Raw genomic sequence first — 21,961 nt, 5'->3', positions numbered from 1 at the left:
ATTAGAGTTGAATTCAGTCCCCCTTCCTCTATGTCCATAATCATAAAATAGTCTTTCTTGACTGTCTAATTTTTTTGCAGTGTAAGTTTTTCTTTTATGCTTTTAATTTCAGGACAAGAAGACACTTTCTTATTTGGTTTAACTCTAACATACCACACTATTTTGCTGCCTTTAAAAAGTAGGTATTTCTTCCATTACACTCTCAAGTTGTTAACCATTATGACTAAAAATCCCACTGGTGAATTGTTACTAAATATTGGCTTATCTTTATTGGTAATTTTTTGCTAATAATTTTTATATGCATTTACATCCTCTAACACAGAAATAAATGTGCTCACCAATGAAACTGAAACTCCGTGTTTTGTGTTTCATGAGACTTCCTCATTCTTTGAGGAGCCAGCTCCCACACAGCTTCAGAGTCAGAGCTCTGAGACTAGAAAACTCCACAATTTAATGTCTTCGTTTTTAAGAGATCATTTGTCTCCTACTCATAAGAAGATAAATAAAATAGCAATGCTCAAATTAAGTATTTCAAATTGCTGATATAAAAGAGGAAATTTTCAGGAAAATCCTGGTAAGTTTGATTTATTTTACTTTTCCTTTCTGCATATGAGGGATAACTGTTTCTATACATTCCAGTTTTCTTTTTGCATAAAATATATAAATATTTTTATAAAATAGAAAACATGTTTTTAGATAAATCATTACTTGGGAAAATTTCATAGTAATTTAGAAACATTCAGTTGATATAATAATGTATATCATTATGTAAGCAAGGTAACTTTGTAAATGCCCTTCTAAAGACCAATGTCCTGTTAAGTGTAATTAGAGGTAGTAAACATGTAGTGGGAAAGAAAACAAAAATGAGTAAAAAGTTTGGAAATCCAAGCATAAAAGATAATATAAGAATCCATGGTCATGTAATAATAATTTTAAAATTCTATTTTTAATCACTGTAGATGTAATAAGTTTTAATTTAATCTGTGATGACACCCTGCAGAAGCTATTCTCTATATTTTTCTTTTTGTTTAAGAATCATAAAATGAAATTGCAAACTCACTTCAGGAAAACGAAACTGAACTTGTTTGTATGTGGTCAGACGGACCATCGGAGGATGTGAACTAACCTATCTTAGACATAATTTTGTGTCTTCCCCTCATATCAGTCTAAGAATGTTCCAGATTAGAAGTTTCTCAGGACATGGATATATGAGAATCTATTGGGAGGGTGATGAAGTATACATCTTTACAAGGCTCCACCGACTTAATATTTCTCTTCACTACCTAAAAAGGGAGTACTAGGCTAGTCTCTCGAAAATGGAATCCTGCAATTTCTTTGAAATTATAATTTTACAACTTAGAAGATTTGTTCTCACAGTTGATTCAGAAAAAGAATTAAGTCTTGCTCAAGTCTATATTCTCCCCTAACCACGTACCTGCTTGCTTTCCTTCATGTATCTTGCTTGCTTTTCCACTCTGTTCTCTCTTGAACACAAGTTTTCTTTCTCTCCTCTCATGTCTTTATAGCAACTTTATTCAATAAAATCTATCTTTGCACGCACACAAATCTGGGAATCAATAGTAAACTAGAAGTTATGTTAAAGTATTCTCAAAATTTGAGCAGACCAGTCATGATAATGTTTTTCCATAATTAATTCCAACAATTTATGCTCTGAAACTGAAAAGATTTTAAATGGCAAGCTATTCTAAAAAAAAATATAAGATGAATGTATTAAACTCAAATCATTGTGCATTCATCACTAGTATAATGGTGCTCAGAAACTTTTGCTGTTATCATAGGTCAAGTACATTATTTTTTATTGGTGGTGAGGTGAGGCCACACCCTGCCATGTTCAAAAGCTTATTCTTGGCTCTGTGCCCAGAGAAAGAAACTACATGCCATGGCAGAATACATCTCTAGCCTAAGCAGATTACTGAAGAGTTTTGTATAACATATTAATACAAATTAGCATTGTTTTTTCTCCATTTAACAGAAGAAAAATTTTCAGATTTGAAAAATACATGTCAGAGACCTTATTTTTACTCCCTAGTCCCTATTGGCAGAATCTGGATAACAAGAGTTGTGAGTTGTGAAATGGCCTAAAACTCCCCTTGCACCATAGGGAATGACTGTAAGAGGACTAAATGGACTGTCAAGAAAAATTCCAAATTGCAACTTAATTTCTAGAATCTTAAACTTTATTATTTTTATTATTTTATTATTTTTATTTATGTATTATATTTATTATTTTATTATTTCAAATAAAAGAGAGAATCCATAATCTGTTGTGTCAGTGTTTAGAGAGGTGGTTGATCAAATTACTTTTAAAAACTTTCTGGCTCAGTAAAAAGGTGCATTGTATTATGGAAACTCAATACTCAACTTTGTAACCACAGCGATTAAATAAAGTATTTAATTCATTCAAATAAAACTGACTCTAAAAATCAAGGTATTCCTTGGAGATAGGAAGAGAGTATATAGATAGAGGGACTGAGCCCCTTACCAGAACAGAGAGTACTCCTGACAGAAGCAGCAGGTAAGATCAGTGAAGGTGATGAGAACTCACAGTAGAAAGGGATTTGCCTGTGGACTATCCAGGCATTGAGAAATAGAAGTAACATAACAAAAACTGATTTTAAAATGCTAATTAAAATTGGATTACCCAAGGAGAAAACAGGAGAAAATATATTTCTTAATTTTTCCTTTCTCTAGATGTCTTCTTTTTTCTCTTTGTGCCTAGATGATTGAAACTTGAGGGGGTTTTGGGTTTTTTCTTTTTTCGGTTTTTTTGTTTTTGTTTTTGTTTTTGGTTTGGGGACCACACCTGATGACGCTCAGAGTTTACTCCTGGCTATGAGCTCAGAAATTGTTCCTGGTTTGGGGTACCATTTGGGATGCTGGGGATCGAACCCAGGTCCATCCTGGGTCAGCCACGTGCAGGACAAATGCCCTACCACTGCACTACTGCTCTGGCCCTGAAACTTGAGTTATTTTTTAACTAACTGCTCTATAGTTAATATATTTCCCCAGAGTTCTATCTGAAATTTAAATAAAGTGAAATGATTAACAAAGCAAAGAGCTTTAACTCTCAGACATTGCAGTCTTCAAAATTCCTTATTTTCAGGGGCCAGAGCGATAGGACAATGTAAAGTGGGTTCAGTTCCCAGCATCCCATGTATGGTCTCCCGAGCCTGCTGACGTGGATGGTCAGTGCAGAGCCTTGAGTAATCAATGAGTGCCACCAGTTATGGCCCAAAAACTAAAAGAAAAAATATATATTATTTTCAATTACACTAAGAAAAATGCTGTTTATTTGACAATTTGTGTTAAAAAGCTACCAGGTGTAGGCACTAAAATAGTAATCAAAACATTAAATGCTTCTGTTGTTCTCATGAAGCACACAGAATCATGCCAAGTCTGATCATGCATTAATGATAAATAGGTTTAAATATAAGAAATATTTTATTTTGATAATCCCTTGGGAGTTTCTTTTAAATCTGAAAAGTGATAGGATATATTGGGAAATAGGCTGAAGTTTTTACTAGGTTGGTCAAGCATGAAATAAGACTAGAGGAAAGTGTTGGAATGAGGCCTGATTTCTAGAAGAGGAACTATGATCAGTGCTGGAAACAGAAGTAAGTCAGGAACTGGCCTAGATTACAAAAATAAAAGTAGAATGTAATATTAGTGAAATTAAAGTATGCTGAGTCTTCTCAGGGGGCTTGTACCTCATAATTAGGAGCTCAGTTTTCACTGTATATCAAAAAGAAAACCTCAGAAGACATCATATAGCTCATATTGATGTGCTATTTGCGTTTGAAGAACAGCAAACTGGCAGTTGAAGAGATTCATAATATCGAGAGGAAGCTACTGAGAGCTAACTAGAGGGAGTAGAGGGAGCTATAGTTTATGTCTATAAACTCAGGAGAGAAGATGTAGGTTATGTAGTAGATAGTGATGGTCGATGTGGGGCCCAGTCAGCAGGTATTGGACAGGTGTTAAAGATATAAAATATAGTCCTATAGAATTTGCTCTACATGAAAATAGAGAAAGATAATATCTTTCTGCAACAAATTTGGAGTGGTTGTTTTATTAAAATTACTTAAACATTAGAAATGATGCTTTGTGTGTAAAAGATACTCCTAAATTTTCTCTTCTAACTTTTCTGTATGTTTAAAATATTCATAGTATAAAGGGAGGGGGGAGATCTTAAAGACAATATAATAGTGCCCAAGAAACAGTCCAATTAATTACATAATGATGTATTGTAATATCTCTCTCACACATACACACAAAAAACGTATTTTCTAAAAATAAAAAACTGCAAAATACCCAAGATATAGCATGGAGGTAAGGCATTTGCCTTATATGCAGAAGGATGGTGGTTTGAATCCTGGCATCCCATATGGTCCCCCAAGCCTGTCAGGAGTGATATCTGAGCACAGAGCCAGGAGTAAATACTGAGTGCTGTAACCCAAAAACAAACAAACAAACAAACAAACCCTGCAAAATGACTGGGTCTGATCATTTCCCTACATCCCTACAGATACCCTCCAGGATGACTTGCAAAACTTTTTTGTTTTTCTCTTGGGGGGGGGGGGTGTCACACCCAGCAGCACTCAGGAGTTACTCCTGGCTCTGATCTCAGAAATCGCTCCTGGCAGACACTGGGGACCATATGGGATGCCAGGTATGGGATGCCATCATTCGAAACAATGTCTGTCCTCATCTGCTGCATACAAGGCAAACACCTTACCACTGTGCTACCTCTCCAGCCCCCAACTTGCAAAAACTTTTAAAAGACAAACTTTCAGTGTGATAAAGAAGAACCCCATGAAGCCTTATTTCAAGTCCATAACAGAAAAAAATGTGAAAGCTTTCAGAAAAGTTAGGTATATTTTTAAGATATTGAAGATATATATTTTATCAGGGTTTTTTTTTGTTTTTTTTGTTTGTTTGTTTTTCTGTTTTTTGTTTTGGTTTTTGGGCCACACCTGGCATTGCTCAGGGGTTACTCCTGGCTGTCTGCTCAGAAATAGTTCCTGGCAGGCACGGGGGACCATATGGGACACCAGGATTCGAACCAACCACCTTAGGTCCTGGATCAGCTGCTTGCAAGGCAAACGCCGCTGTGCTATCTCTCCAGGCCCTATTTTATCAGTTTTATTTAAAACTGTTTTTAACAAGGAATAGGAATACACTGTCATGGGAAGAACTTTGGCATTGTAACATAGTACCTCTAAAACTACCATTAATACTCCAGTAAATCAATGTTGCCACAAAAAGAAATCTTAATTTAATGAAGAGAAAGTTTCTCTTCAAAAGTTACTTCAAAAGGATTGGAGTGATAGAGCAGTGGGTAAGGTATTTGCTTTACTGATTTTTTTAATACTAGTTTGGGTCCAATCCCGGCATACCAAATGGTTCCCTGAGCCTGAAAGGAGTAATTTCTGAACACAGAGCCAGGAGTAACCCCAGAGCATCACTAAGTGTGCCCCCAGCAAAAAAAAAATTTTTTTTGTTCTAAAAACTAAAGCAAAACTTTAAAAATGAGTATACTTTCAAGCATACATAAACTCTAACAAAATTTTAATTTTTATATAGGCACTATGATTTACAACCTTGTTAATAATAGATTTCCAGGCATATGATGTCTCAACACTATATATCTACAAGCATAGTGTCAGGAGCCCCTCAACCAACCCCCAACATTCCCTACTCTGTGCCTTCGGAAAACTCAGTTGTGTAGATCAGTTTTCACCTTTGTTGTTAGTGGCCAAGTGTTATTTCATCACTGTTTCTTTCTATTTCATAGATGAGAGAGATCGTTAGACCACAGATGTATTTGTCCTTTCTATGACTGACAACTAAATATATCCCTCAGTTCCAATCAAGTTGCAACAAATTGCATGACTTTCTCTTTTTTTATAGGTGAGTGCTTTCTATTGTGTATATGTATTACATAGTTTTCTATGAAAGTTAAGAATTAAATTGTGACCTATTATACAGTTGTTTTAAGATAGAAATTTTTATAAATATAATTAATAATTTTTGAAACATGTTTTTTCAAACACAAATTTTCTTTTCTTTTTGATTTTTTTCTATTTTAGTTAGTCACAATGAAACTACAAAATTCTTCATGATTCAATTTCAGGCATACACCGTTGCAACACAAATTCCTTCACTAGCATCCACTTTCCTCTACCAATCTCCCTAAATCCCATTTCCTCTCACCTACCTTTCTACTTCTAGTCAAAACACAAATTTTCAATATGGCACCAAAAAATCTTTAATTATATACCCAAATATATTCAATTTTTAAAGTATTATGAGGCCAAAACATAACTGAAGTTGGACTTATTTAACAATGTTTCATCATTTTCTCTTGTTTGAAGATGATCTGGGCATTCAAAAATTTTTTACGTTGCTTAATTTTACTTAGTAAAACTTCAAATACATAAAATATTTGAATCTAATATTAAGCAGACATATCATACAATAATCACTGTAAAAATTTTACCTAAAATTCTCAAATAAATTCACCTATTTAAATCTTTTTTTCTTTGTGTAGAGTTTAATTCCTAAAGATATCATTGAATCAAAAATCAAAGGGTATTTTATAGTTTTAGATTAATTTTTCATTTCAGAGATTTTGCTATTTTTTACTTTATTTAAAGAAAATGCATCACATAATTGACATAGTTGACCATAAAACATTTGTTTCCAGATAAGTGAAAGTAAAGTTACTGGGGGTAAAAGAAAGAATAAAGATAAGAAGGAAAGTTTTAAAATTAAAAAGAAAGAAAAAAGTAGCAAGCACATTTGTGAAAGCTATTATTAACTCCAATGAAGTCATTAATAGTGTCAGAGGTTTAGTAAGCTCTTGTTAGTTTTCAAGCTGTTAAATTGGTGTGTTCCTAAAATTTAGTCAAATTTGTTTCATAAATGTTATCACAGAGGGACGACTAAGAGGAATCATCAGGAAAATGGTGATTCTGGGTGATGGTCACAACAGACATGGCTTTAGTAGGGCAGGGCTGAGGGTTGGGCCACTGTCTTCTGAGATGGCCAGCTACTGCATGGGTTGGTCTACTCATGATCTTTCACAACTCTGTTTACATCTTCTTCTAGAAAAGAATGAGTCTATGGAGCTTGCCCAGTTACAGCATGATGATTATAGTTGTGGGCATGGTTATAGCTGTCAGGCTTCCCAGAAGAAAGACTACAGTGGGGAGAGGTGCCCGCATTCACTCCAAAAGCCCTGATTTTATCAGCTCCCAAAACAATGTACATAAAGTTTGGTCAGATTGGTGTCCCTAAGGGGAATTCTCTAAGGGGAATCCTAGAGGAGTAATGGGGGGGGGGGGGTGAGTTAGGTGAATGGTGATTCTGGGTGATGGATTGAGCAGGCATGGCTTAGGCAAGATGGGGACAGCGGAATTTTCTATTGTTGGAGATTTCAAGTAATGGTTCACTGACTCTTCAGGTCTTAGCTTATTTGAAAGGCATATTTTACAAGTCTATTTGCACAAAAACAATTATTCTTTATTGCCTTGTAATTATTGTTCTTGGCAGATAAGGAGTTCCTTATATTATACACAAAGTGGGTTTTAGTATGTGTGTTTTCTGGGGTGAAGATCTTATATTTTATTAGATCTCCAAATGAATCCTTACCTACCAAATGAATTCTTACCTACCAAATTTCAGAATCACTACAATAAAGAAATCAAGCCTGCCTGAGTATATATGCTTAATTTTACAGATTTTGTTTCCTATCATCTGGACAGCAGGTAATTTGCTTGAAAACAAGAATTAGTATTCAAAATCTGTTCTTTTCCTGATTTCTATAATATTGATTTCTGCTCTGGTTTTTGTTATTTCTTTTCTTCTGCTTGTGTTCTTTTGTTGTTAGTTTTCCAGATATTTAAGATGAGCCTTTAGGTTGTTAGGTTGTTAGGTTGTTGATTTTTATCTTTTTCTTCTTCCCTTATGTAGACCTGTATTGCTATGAGATTCCCCCTCATTACTGCTTTTACTGTGTCCCATAGATTTTGGTAATTTGTTTCTTAATTATCATTAGTCTCAAGAAACCTTTTTTTTTTAATTTTTTTATTTTTAATTATGAGAACAAGGATGCAAAGAAAGAGGAGAAGGTAACATTACAGGGGAAGGACAATCACTGATAACATAATTCTCAGAAGTCCCCTTGCTGATATCTTAACTTTGAAATTTCAGCCAAAGAACCAAAGAACATTAAGATAAATAAGACAGAATCCATGTACAATTACTTTGTCCCTCAAGTCCCCAGATTGTAACACATTATAATATTTCTTAACAGCATACAAGGAAATCTAAAGCCATAAAACTTACATAACTCCTTAAACTTTACAGGCATAGTATGTTTTTACATTTCCATATACATGCATATTATCTTAAGTTAACCTCAAATTTTAAGTGGGTTCTTCTTAAGGATTAGAGTCAAAGGAGCACAGTAAAAATGGTGTTATAGTGGCAATTGTTGTTTGCATAGGCCCATCAAAATATGAGGGACATGGAAAGAAATAACCTTGGCCTAAATACAAAGAGACCCGACCCCTGAAGTTTCCTGGCACAAGACCAACTCTCTAAGCTCCAGGCAAGCTAGATCGTCCAATCCAAGACATTGTCTGTAGTGCCAACACACTTTTATTTTTCACACAGTCTCTGTTGTTGGTATCATGTTTCTGTATTAAAGATCCTGGAATCTGCATATCCTACATTGAAGTCAGAATGTGAGCGTCCTCTCGTTTCACCTCACAATCAAAGGGCAATGCAGGGAGCCCTGTCCTGTAAGCAGGTCGTTGTGGTTGTTAAGTCTTCTCAATGTTAAGGGAAGTCTCTTTTGAGCAGGTCGATGTCTGAGCAGTGTAGGGTCTTCCATGGTAGAGGATTACATCCAGGTGATGTTATAGACAAGCCTGGATGTTTCGTGGATGGCTTCCCTGGTTCAGGGGTGGATGGAAAATGCCCTTTCTTCTGAGGTCTGTGCCAGGTCAATGTTCAGGGTGTAAGGTCCCCTTGCACTACAAGATTTGTGTGTTCCAATCTCTATTAGATAGGATCTTATTTGTATGTATAGTATTTTCCCATTTTAATGTGTCTATGCAAAAAAGGAGCAATGCCATGTGGTGTTATTGGCGCATATGGGGGCCATAGGAACAATTCCAACAATTCCCATGATATGGTTCAATCATAAGCATTAAACTGGGGGACTCTTTCACCAAAATTCCTTGTTAAACAGCAGTCAAAGGCTCCAGAAATCCTGGCATGTGGAGTGTTCTGAGCCCAGCCGAGCCTCTGTAGTTTTTGGTTGCATAGGGAGGAATTTCTCACCCCCTCCCCCCAGGGCCCAATTAACCAGGCGTGGCCCTGAAGACCCGCCTGGTGTGGGGGGGGGATCTTGTTCCCCTGGACTAAGTGGTCAGCCCAGGGGGCCTATGGCTAGCTGTCCTGCCCAGAGCCCCCAACATACCAGTCAAAGGCTCCAGAAATCCTGGCATGTGGAGTGTTCTGAGCCCAGCCGAGCCTCTGTAGTTTGTGGATGCATAGGGAGGAATTTCTCACCCCCTCCCCCCAGGTTTTTTTTGTTGTTTTTTTTTTTTTGGTTTCTGGGTCACACTTGGAGACACTCAAAGTCTCTGACTCTGCACTCCGAAATTGCTCCTGGCTGGCTCAGGGGACCATGTGGGATGTCAGAATTCAAACCAATGTCTGTCCTGGGTAGGCTGCATGCAAGGCGAATGCTATACTGCTGTGCTATCTCTCTGCCCCTTAGGGAACCTTTTTATTTCTTCCTTGATTTCCTCTTCCAGCTATTATTGAGCAGCATGTTGTTTAGTTTCTAGGTGTCAGAGTTCTCCACATCCTCTTTTTACCATCAATCTGTATGGCATTGTAGTCTGATAGGATTCTTTGTATGATTCTTATGTTTGTGAATTTTTTAATAATATCTTTATTTAAATACCATGATTAAAAACATGATTGTAGTTGGGTTTCAGTCATAAAAAGAACACCCCTTTTATCAGTGCAACCTTTTCATCACCAATGCCCCCCATCTCCTCATTTCCCAACCCACCCCCGCCTGTATTCAAGACAAGCTTTCTACATCCTTCACTCACTGACATTGTTATGATAATTCTCAGTGTCATTATTTCTCTAACTGCACTCACCACTCTTCGAGGTGAGCTTCATATCTTGAGCCGGTTTTTCTGGCTCTCATCTCTGGGAATTATTTCAATGTCTTTTATTTTTCTTAAACCCATAGATGAGTGAGACTATTCTGTCTCTCTCTTTCCCTCTTGACTTATTTCATTCAGCATAATAGATTCCATGTACATCCATATATAGGAAAATTTTATGACTTCATCTTTCCTGATGACTTCATAATATTCCATTGAGTATATGTACCACAGTTTCTTTAGCCATTCATCTGTTAAAGGGCATCTTGGTTGTTTCTAGAGTCTAGCTATTGTAAATAGCACTTCAATGAATATATGGGTGAGGAAGGCATTTTTGTATTGTGTTTTGAGTTCCTAGGATGTGTTTTGAGTTCTGAGGGTATATCTCTAGAAGTGGTATAGCTAGATCAAATGGGAGCTCAATTTCCAGTTTTTTGAGAAATCTCCATATTGTTTTCCATAGAGCTGGACTAGACGACATTCCCACCAGCAGTGAATGAGAGATACTTCTCCCCACATCCCTGCCAGCACTAATTGCTTTTGTTCTTTGTGATGTGTGCAGTCTCTGTGGTGTGAGATAGTAAGTACCTCATTGTTGTTTTTATTTCAATTTCCCTGTTAATTAGTAATGTAGAGCATTTTTTCATGTGCCTTTTGGCCATTTGTATTTCTTTTTTGAGAAATTATCTACTCATTTCTTCTCCCCATGTTTTGATGGGGGTTATATTTTTTCTTGTTAAGTACTGTCAGTACCTTGTATATCTTAGATATTAGCCCCTTCTGATAGGTATTGGGTGTATAGCTTCTCCCATTCTGTGGGTGGCTTTTATATTCTAGGCATTATTTCCTTTGAGGTGCAGAAGCTTCACGGCTTAATAAAGTTCCATTTATGTATCTCTGCTTTGACTTGTTTGGAGAGTGCTGTTTATGTCTTTAGTTTTAATGCCATCTCTCCTGCCCCATCCAATGCCAATTTTTAATTTGTCTTCAAGTATGTCTACATGGTTCTCCACCTGTGTAAGTCTGCTATTATGACTTGCTAACATGTTCTTTAGTTCCTTCAATTTAATTTGTATGGATTCACTCATCTTCTAAAAGAGTTCTTCTTTGAACTCTTTCAGAGTTGAAATTTGAATTGTTAATCTATTGATAGCTTAAATTCTCTGTCTAGCACCTCCTTTATTTCTGTGGCTAAATCACTAAGTGTTAGGTTTTAGGTCCTCATCTATGAGGCTCAGGCATTTTGATGGGTTTGGAGATTTGCTTACATCTTTCTCTATATCCCCAGTTGCAATTATCCTCCATAGTTTCCCCACTGTTTTTTGCATTATGTGGTGGAAATAATGAAGTTTTTGGTTCCTTGTTAATTAAGAAACTGATCTATTGAATTGATTATACAAAAGGTGGCTACAAATACATATGCCTTACAGATTATTTTTCTAAACAATCAAGGTTATCTGAATGTAAAAGAAAAAAATCCAATTAGTTTACTTGGTAATTCAACTGAGTTTTGAGGTTTATATTACCTAAGAGAAAGAAGTGTTAGGGCCTATCTGCCTGGAAATATTAGATATAAATCAGAATGACTTTTTGGAGCAAAAGTCATTTTTGGAGCAAAAGACTTTTTGGAGCAGATGGACTGAATATCCTGATTGTTACTTTTGGGGAGGAGATCAGTACATGGCCATGGGAGCCAGATTTAAACCAGGAGTCTGGACTGGTGGGCAGACAAAACTGGATATGCTAATGAACACCAGGCTGAGCCTAGAGTTTGGGGACGGTGATTAGTATGTGGTTCCTATGGTTTTAGGATTTAATATCTAAGTCTTTAATCCATTTTGAATTAACTTTTAAATGTGGCATGAGATAGTGATCTAGTTTCTTTTGCTGTGGCAGTCTAGTTATTCTAGTAACAGCTATTGAAGACACTTTGCTTTCTCCATATTTTTTCCTTCTCCATATAAGCTTCTTTAACATATAACATAAATTAATTTTTTTGGTTTTGGGCCACACTCAATGACTCTCAGGGATTACTCCTAGCTATGTGCTCAGAAATTGCTGCTGGCTTGGGGGAACATATGAGATGCCTGGGATTGAACCCAGGTCCTGTCCTCAGTCAGCCTCATGCTGCACTATCGCTCCAGCCCCAACATAAATTAATTTTAATTGAGGAACCAATTCTGGGATTTTAATTCTACTCTATATGTATATTTTTTATTTCTATCCCATGCTTATTGATAAGAGAAGGGCAATGCCAGCAATTAAATCCAGAGTTTCACACATGCCATGCAAAGATTACTACTGAGCTACATTCCCAATCTCAACACTACACCATTTTGATTACTACTGACTTCTTTTTTTTAAGTAGTCATTCTTTTCCTTTTTAGTTTCTCTTTGTTTAAACACTGCTGTTCTTCATTTAAACAATGCTCTTCTTTATATAAACAAAGTAGTTCAAAATACTTTGGGGTGGTCAATGTTCCAGTACCAATCCCATCACCAAGTGTGAACTTTCTTCCATCATTGTCCCCTACTTCCGACTAATAAAGCCTGTACCTTATCAGACATGAGATGATTTATTTTATATTGCTTGTTACGGCAAAAATGTTGTTAAAATTATCAAAAAAATAGTTTAATAAAAGAAAAATTGTGAAAATTGTTATATCTCACAATGGTATTATTAGTCATTTTCAAAATTTACTGAGCTGTTTGTTGCTAATTGTGCCTCTATGTTATTATTTTCACTTATTGAGTTATTTGATCTTTTATGCTACTTTCCCATCTATTTGTTGTGTTCCTACTAGGCTCTCAGTATTGTGAAATTTGGAGGTATAGCTGAATGCAGCTATGCACTCCAGGAGCTATAGAACTGGGACAATTCAACCAGAAGTCTCAGTCTGAAGACCAGTGTGCCTAGGAGTACTGATGTACATATTCTCCATATGTACATATTCTTGCCATATTCTCCCAAGATAAGACATGAAACAGTGAAGTTGAGCCACTTCTATGCCAGAGGTTGTGATGATAGGTGTGGCTGATAGCGCCTCCAGCAGTGATGGAAGGGTAAAAGAGGCTGCTCTTCCCCACTTTGAGAAAATCCTTGAATTTTTAGCCTGAATATTAGGGTACCTGGAAGTTTCACCAGCTTTGTATCTCTTTTGAGATTAGTCCTTCGAAATTTGGCTCGAACCATGCCCTGTAGCAAGGCAGTTTATATGCTTAGTCTGTTGGTATGTGGATGTGTTTGATGGGCCATCAATAGGGGTGGGGATTTGAACCACTATTATTGTTTTTGTTTGTTTTGTTTGTTTTTTTTGCTTTTTGGGCCACACCTTTTGATGTCAGGGGGTTACTCCTGACTATGCGCTCAGAATCGCACCTGACTAGGGGGGACCATATGGGATGCTGGGGATCGAACTGAGGTTCATCCTAGATCGGCTGCATGCAAGGCATATACCCTACAATTGTGCTATCGCTCCGGCCTCTCTTATTGATTTTTTAATAGTATCATTTGAAATTGAGAAAATATGTTTTTACTATTCATTTTTTTCTTCAGAACTTTTTTGATTGATTAAGAGATCTCTGGGCTGCAACATGAATTTCAATGCTTCTGCTCTATTTCTTTGGAACTGTGATAAGAATTATACTGTATTTATATAATTTTCAATAGAATGGTTATTTTATTTTATTTTGGGTTTTTGGGTCACACTCAGTGGGCTACTCCTTGCTCAGAAAACACCCCCGGCAGGCTCAGGGGACCATTATGGATGTCGGGATTCGAACCACCGTCCTTCTGCATGCAAGGCAAAATGCCTTATCGCGTGCTATCCGTCCCAGGATGGTTATATAAATAATAGTAGCTAGATCATAAACTAATCTATTTCTTATTTGTATACCTTTCATTTATTTTACCCATTACACATAATTATTTTTCTTTTTAATAAGAATTTTTAATTGAATCACCTTGAGATACACAGTTACAAAGTTGTTCATAATTGAGTTTCAGTCATACAATGACCAACACCCTTCACCAGTGCAAATTTCCTGCAATATCTCCAGCTTCCCTCCTGTCATCCACTGCTTTTCCCCTGTCTCCTCTATGAAATATATTTTTCTCTCTCACACATCCCTTCTTTCTCTCCATTTCTCTCTATCATTGTTTCTTTTTAAGGCACTATCATCACATTTTTGATGTACAAGACTTCTACCTTCTTCATTAAGCTTATTTATAAGTAGCTCATTTTTATGCATTAAAATGGGATTAAAACCACATTTTAAAAAAATCTTTCACTAAGTCAAACTTAAAAAATAAAGTATTATAAGGATAAAGGAGGCATCATCCTAGTTAGAAATTATTGCTTATTTTTTTATTTTTGATTTTTTGGTTACACTCGGCAGCACTCAGAGGTTACTCCTGGCTCTGGGTAGAAATCGCTCCCGGCAGGCTCAGGGAACCATATGGGATGCCAGGATCTAACCACTGTCAGTGCTGGCTCGGCTGTGTGCAAGGCAAATGCCCTATCGCTGTGCTATCTCTCTAGCCCCAGAAATTATTGCTTTCTTATTTGTAATCAAGGTGTTTAAATAAAGATATTAGTAAAAAAAAATTTTGCTTTTTAAAATAATATTTACAATTATTGCTTTATCAAGTAATGATTATAATCAGATCACTGATCGGAAAAAGAGATACTTAAATCATTTTAAAAATCAAATCTCAGTGAAGTCATAACATTTTCCTATACATGTATGTACACGGAATCTATTATGCTGAGTGAAATAAGTCAGAGAGAGAGAGAGAAAGAGAGAGAAACACAGAATGATCTCACTCATCTATTGTTTTAAGAAAAATGAAAGACATTCTTGCAATAATAATTTTCAGACACAAAAGAGAAAAAGAGCTGGAAGTTACAGCTCACCTCAGGAAGCTCACCACAAAGGAAGATGAGTTTAGTTAGAGAAATAACTACATTTTGAACTGTCCTAATAAGAGAAATGTATGAGGGAAATGGAAAGCCTGTCCTAGAGTACAGGCGGGAGTGGGTGTGGGAGGAGGGAGATTGGGGACATTGGTGTGAGGGGGACACGTTGCACTGGTGATGGGTTGTGGTCTTTACATGACTGAAACCCAAACACAATCATGTATGTAATCAAGGTTTTTAAATAAAATATATTTAAAAAAATCAAATCTCAGAAGTATTTTATTTATGTAATTTACAAGTTTACACAAATAACTATCTATAATAAGCTTTAATATTAAAATAATGTAAAATATTGTTATTTTATTCAAGGAAGAAATTTTCGTCGTTGCCATGGCTACTAGTGAAAAGATGAATCTACCAGAAATGATCAAAGACTGGACCAAAGAGCATGTGCAACAATGGGTAACAGTAAATCTTCAGATTGATGAGAAATACGGACAAATTCTTCTCAATGAAGAAGTATCAGGATTAGTCCTGCAAGAATTAACTGAGAAGGACCTTAGAGAAATGGGACTTCCAAGGGGCCCAGCACTTCTGATAAAACGCTCATATAACAAACTGAATAATGTTTCACCTGAAAATAATTCTCAGAATTCTGGACAATTAAATTATACAAATTTCTCCAAAAAGAAATGCAAAAAAAAGTCACAAGAGACAGAAGAGGAAAGGAAAAGTCAGAGTCATCCCAATAGTGATCATTATCTGAAAGAACTGAAAAATATCCCTATAGAAAAAGGTGAATTAAATGATCAAGCAGCAAATACAGACAAAAAGGATGATCTAAAAATAAAACATTCCATTTGTTTGCCATATCCTTTTGACCAGTTCCATGACAGTCGAAGTTACATAGAACATCATATTCTACAACCTGAAACAGGACCACTTAATTTCATAGACCCAATACATGAATTCAAAGCTCTCACAAATACAGAATCGGTTTCAGAAAAAGACATTCTAATGAAATTTAGCAGAGAAGTCTTTCGATTTGCATCAGCCTGTATGAATTCACGTACCAATGGCACCATCCATTTTGGAGTAAAAGACAACCCCCATGGAGAAATTGTTGGTGTGAAAGTCACCAGTAAGAATGCTTTCATTGACCACTTCAATAAAATGATCAAACAATATTTTGAAGACAGTGATATCAAAGAAGCCAGGTCATGCATTCGTGAGCCAAGATTTATAGAAGTCCTACTGCAGAAAAATACATCATCTAACAGATTTGTTATTGAAGTAGATGTTATCCCTAAATACTCTGTATGTAAAGACAAGTATTTCTACATCAAGATGCAAATCTTAGAAGATGGAACATGGAAACAAAGCCAAGCTATTTCACTGTTTGTCAGAGAGGAGCTAGCACAAGAGATATTCTCGCCAATGATAGGACACGAGATATAGATTTCACAAAGTTTTATCAAAATTTAATGCCACTAACCACAAGGAGAAAGGAGGCTGAAGAAAAATATGAGTTGAAAATAAGTAAACAGGAACCTGAAGGACAGAAATTGATTAAGCTTCTCATTGGAAATCGAGATTCACTAGATAGCTCATACTACAACTGGTACATTACTCATAACAAATAAGTGCCATCAAAACCAGACAAAGTATTTAGATTTTCTAAAAGGAAATTAAATGGTTTGCGAGTTGGTTTGGATTTTGACCCTGAATCTGTGAGCAAAGGAGTAGCCAAAACTTTCAAAGAAAATCGCATAGCAAACCTTCATTTTTCCAAGTCAATATAGTAGAGGGAAAATCCACACAAAAAGAGACAGTTAATCAGCTTGAATCTTATCAACAACTCAGCTGGATTTTTTGCAATGGCAGATCAGACTTGAAAGATGAGACATATAAGGCCTCTAGAACCACATTTATGGAATAGAGAAAGAGCTTCGGTAAGTCACAAAACTGATACTATTTCTCACAGATGAGAGTATAATGCAAGAGGTGAAATTCTGGTAGTATTTTTTACTTACTATCTCCAGTGGAAAGTCCAGGGAGACCCACTCATTGAAACTTTCTGTGCTTTCTATAAAGCTCTCAATGGAATGGAAAACATACATATGTGTGTCTGTGTAGACTTACAGGTTTATCAACGATGGAACAACTTACTACACACGCGAGACTGATATCAGAAAAAGAATTAGATAATCACAAGTAGTTCTACTTTAAATTTAGAATTGATAATAGTACAAATCCTTAAACTAAAAATCAGTGACATCGCTCATCAAGAAGATTTATGCCCTCCAATGGATCTTCTTCAGTTATTCTTGACAAAAAGGAAGAGGATATCTTGACTGGTCTGGAAATCCTTTGTGAAAATGAGTGTAAAGATACTGACATCGAGAAAAAGATCCAGTCTAAATTTCAAGAATTTAAAAAATCCAAGAAGAGCAATTTTATCGAGGTAGTAAAGTATCTTGGTGGAATTCTAATTTTTCTTCTGAAAATTATTCTTCAGCTTTTGTCAAGAGAGATAGTTATGAAGACCTAAAGATGCTTATAGAAACTTGGGCAGAGTCTCCTAAACCAGTATTTGCAAAAAATCATCAATCTGTATCATCATCCAGGATGTGGGGGGCACTAAGCTTGGCATGAATGTTCTCTGGGAGGCTCAGAAAAAAATTCAGGTGTGCTATATTAAAAAAACGGTACATCTGACTTTGCAGAAATTGGAGAACAAGTAACCTAAACTGATTACCTATAGGGCAAGCAGCCATCTGGATTATATTCCAGTACTTCTTCTTGTGGATGACCTTGAAGATCAAGAAAATGTCTACAATCTACAAGATGCCATCCACTCTAGTTTAGCAGAGAAGGATTTGTGGTATGAAAAAACACTAGTAATTATCTTAAACTGCATGAGATCCCAAAACTCCTGAAGAAAGTGCAAAATCAGCAGACAGTATTGCACTAACATATCAACTTTTCTCTCAAGGAACAGAGAGCTTTTGGGGACAAACTGGAAGAAATTGAAAAACAGCACAAGAACTTTGAAAATTTTTATTCTTTCATGATCACTGAAAAAGGCCAATTTGAATGCTAAGTATATAGAAAATGTGGTTGAAAAATACCTTTCAAGGGACAGAATGTTGACAGCAAAAGAAACACAGCTCATTTCTTATTTAGCTCTACTCAATTACTATGTTAAAGATTCACAATTTCAGTGCCACAGTGTGAAATATTTTTGGGAATCAGGACACATTCCTTTACCTTGGATGCCTGAGAAGTATAGCAAGCAAAATGGGAACGTACTCTACACTTATAATAAACACACAGAAGTTCAAAGAATATTGGGTTAATGGTGTAACGTATCATTCATCCCTTGATTGCATTTGCTGTTTAATAGAGCTGGAAAAAAGATTTTACTTGGATAAGAGTAGAATTGTACTGAATATGTTTAAATGAGAAAAGTTATTCTATGATTCTGGAATAGGAAAATACAAATTTCAACATGATGTGCAAATTCTTCTACTTACAAGACACCGTAAGGAGTATGGAGATGTAACTGATACTTTGTTTTCTCCATTAATTGAAGCTTTACAGAATGAAGGCACATTGAAAAGGTCTTGACTGTGGGAAGTAAAAGATTCCCAAAGAATGCATTCATTTGTCAAGCCTTAGCAAGATATTTATCTACATTAAGGAAAAGGACTTTGGCACTGCTCTATTTTTGGGCAGGAGGAGGCCAAAAAAGAAAGCACCTAAAAACTCCTTTATCTCAGGATACACTTGGTCAAGTCTACAAAAGTGAAATAAAATGTTTGGTTAGATAAAAAACAAAATTGTAAAGAAATCACTGTCAATGATCTAACATATTTTCCTAGATGCTGCTTGAAAAAGCCTCAAAAGCTTTCAAAATATCCCAGGAGCAAACTGATAAGAAAGACTCATGAAACAGAGTTTGGCCACTACAGAAGTCTTCAAGAAGATATGACATGTATAATACAGCTGGCTTCCTTGGTGTGAAATAGAAGTTGGTATTTTTGCTATTCAGATTCTTCAACTCACCCCCTGTTTTCACAAAGAAAAATAAATTATCTGAAAAACTCCATGGTAGATTTTTTAACAGGACATGTAAATATTTTGGCAGAACAAAAAGGTGATTATAATTTGGTTCTAGGAAAATTTACATCTTACTTACAAAATTTGCAATCAAATTTAAAAAGGTGCTTTGACTTCTTTGCAGATTATATAGGTTTTTTTGAAAACAAGGACTGTCCATAAAGAAATGTCAGAAGTCATATTAAGGAAAGAAAATCAATCGTTGTTTCAAGAAATATATAAACATTTTCAGCCTCTCAGAGGTTGGATATAATGCAAGGCCAAGGAAGTCTGTTACTCCAAGAGGAGACTTGCAGGAAGAAACCTAGAAGTATGGAGAGCAGATCGGTTTTCTTTACTCCTGGAATATCTTAATCCAAATCGTAAAAACGCATGCAGACATCATGGAATGTATAGTCAAAGAATACACTTTCTTATTGAAGGCAAAACCCTCAAAAACCAATGACAAAAAGAGAAAACAAAATTTTGTTTTGGCCAACATTATTCTCAGATGTCTAAAGCCCCAGCTCCGACTTTATTAAACCACCTGCCACATTGAAAAAACTGCTACGGAAGTGTTTACAAACTTGCCAAACCTAAATCATCCTTATCCAGATCCTTATTTCTTAGCTTGTCTCCTATTCTGGCCAGAAAGTCAAGAGCTAGATCAAGATTCCATAGTTACTAGAAAAAGTATGTTTCATCCTTAAAGAAATCCTTCAATAAAACAGTATAGGCGTATGTGCAGATCTAAGCGAGCTAGCACACTTTTCTATCTAGGGAACAGAAGAGGTCTCCAATGCCTTGTTCACAGATCTGAGATAGAGCAGTACTTCAGTAAAGTATCAGATACCAATTTCCTCTGGCAGAGTGGCGATATATGGAAGAAAACAGAAAGTCAAAGAACTCTTGTGTCGTCTAAAAACTGGCCAGGGAGCGGAAGGCAAGGTAATCTCTATAAATTTGGAACAGAGGAAAAAAAATAAATATACCAGTGATATCTGTTTATTCAGGACCCCTCAGAAGTGGTAGGCATATACAAAAGTGTATCCTTCTATTTAGGCATTTTCCATGGAAGGTCCTTTAGCATATGATATAGAAGTAATTTAAGAAAACATATTGGCTCAAATATTTACCTACATATATGCATGATTTTCCCTCTCTCTATTTACTTTTTAATAACATTATTAATTTACTTCTAATCAGTGTTTGTTATCTTCACCAAAATGGTAAGCCATTTATAGGAAATAATAGAGTTGGCACATGGTCAAACTAATTGTTTATATTAAACATGCATTTTCAAAAGAAGAGTAGAAGAATTTATTTATATATGGAATGTGTTGAATTTGTAGATATTTTGGTATTCTAAATTTAAAATATTATGACTCAGTACAAGTTAAGAAATGACACAAATACCAGAAAACTTCATATATTGGACTTGGTGGTAGGGTGGCTATGGAGTTTGCCTTGCCAACCTGGGTTCCATCTTTGGATTCTATAATGTCCCCTGAGCACTCCTGAGTGCAAAGTCAGGAGTATTCTCTGAGCACTGCCAAGTGTAGCCTATGAAAATAAAACAAAACAAAAAACTTTATGTATCCTTGACATCATTAGACACATGATGGCAAACAAACAATGTATGTTCAGTTAAACTTTGGGTAATACATATTAATAAAAATCAGTATTAAAATTATATAAGGATAAAAACATCCAAGACAGGGAGATTCATAAAAATCATACCAATAATCAGAAAAGCCCAGCTTAAAGAAAAATAGAGGGATATGAAAAGGTTTTTCACGTTCCAATAGCTGTCAAGTATAAGCAATGGCAAATTTATCTTGTGTTATTTCAAAGTCAGCATCAAGTCTAAGATTACAGACATTAGGAATATTTACTTCTACTAAGTATAAGGAAACACTTTCTAGTACTAATAATACAATACTAATGAATGTTGGTGGTCATACTTCCTGGAAAGACAGTGACATTACTAGACAGGTTCAAATCAAAGTGCTAAATAGTCATTCTGGAAAGTTATTGATTTAAAACAGGTTGTCAAACCCTCTGTGATTAAAGGACAGTTCTCCAATCCACTGTGGCACAATATTTTACAAATTGTACTAAACCTAAATTGGTAGAAATGAAAAATAAAAATGTATGCTCAATGTTTAGTGAATACAGAAGGTTGAGTCACAACTGGCTGTACTTCAAGTACCACTGATGTTGAAAATTAAATTTTGCACACAAAACAGGAAAAAACAAGAACTATACTCAGCTATGTTACTCCAGCCTCCCAAGTTCAATATTTTAATTATCTAATTCAATTAACCTAAAATTAACTTTTTAATAAGTGAAATTTGATCAAATGAAAAGGGTTTAAAAATGGAATGATCTAACAACTAGGACTCACTAAAAATGTATAATTTTTAGATAACTATGGATAGAGAATTTCACCTAAAATTTTTGTTGTTCATCAATGATAATTGAAAAAATCATGAGTGATTTAGTAATTCTTTAGGTTAGGTCACTATATTTATACTTAAATAAACAACATGTATGTTAAAAATTTTGAGGTGTTCTATATAAAATATGAACTTGTTTTCTATTACTAGGTTGTATTGACAACAGCACTCTTTCTCAGAGAATGATGTATATCTAACCTGCTTCTGTGCTTTTGTTTTAATATATTTAATAATGAAGAAATCAACTTTATAAAGTGAAGATAAT

General features: G+C 35.5%; 1 protein-coding gene and 1 pseudogene across 1 annotated transcript; both read left to right on the top strand.

The window, feature by feature from the left end:
- The first annotated feature begins 15,526 nt into the window (after positions 1 to 15,526).
- Positions 15,527 to 20,347, top strand: SAMD9L (sterile alpha motif domain containing 9 like). Its single transcript, XM_049775512.1, is given in 36 exon segments — positions 15,527 to 16,541; positions 16,544 to 16,764; positions 16,766 to 16,816; positions 16,818 to 16,844; positions 16,846 to 16,929; positions 16,932 to 17,048; positions 17,050 to 17,091; positions 17,093 to 17,186; positions 17,189 to 17,412; positions 17,415 to 17,577; positions 17,580 to 17,734; positions 17,736 to 17,768; positions 17,770 to 17,805; positions 17,807 to 17,836; positions 17,838 to 17,882; positions 17,884 to 18,069; positions 18,071 to 18,121; positions 18,123 to 18,215; positions 18,217 to 18,420; positions 18,422 to 18,742; positions 18,745 to 18,825; positions 18,828 to 18,917; positions 18,919 to 18,957; positions 18,959 to 19,027; positions 19,030 to 19,158; positions 19,161 to 19,226; positions 19,229 to 19,390; positions 19,392 to 19,442; positions 19,444 to 19,497; positions 19,499 to 19,561; positions 19,563 to 19,631; positions 19,633 to 20,133; positions 20,135 to 20,200; positions 20,202 to 20,282; positions 20,284 to 20,301; positions 20,303 to 20,347. Coding segments are annotated over 36 exon segments (4,776 nt in total).
- A 153-nt stretch (positions 20,348 to 20,500) lies between these two features.
- Positions 20,501 to 21,961, top strand: part of LOC126011561 (peroxisome biogenesis factor 2-like) — a 5,980-nt pseudogene continuing 4,519 nt past the window's right edge.

Source organism: Suncus etruscus, chromosome 1 (genome assembly GCF_024139225.1).
Source record: "Suncus etruscus isolate mSunEtr1 chromosome 1, mSunEtr1.pri.cur, whole genome shotgun sequence".
In the NCBI taxonomy this organism is placed as follows: domain Eukaryota; kingdom Metazoa; phylum Chordata; class Mammalia; order Eulipotyphla; family Soricidae; genus Suncus; species Suncus etruscus.
The sequence above is the reverse complement of the archived record's forward strand: the minus strand, read 5'-3'. Positions and strand labels throughout refer to the sequence as shown.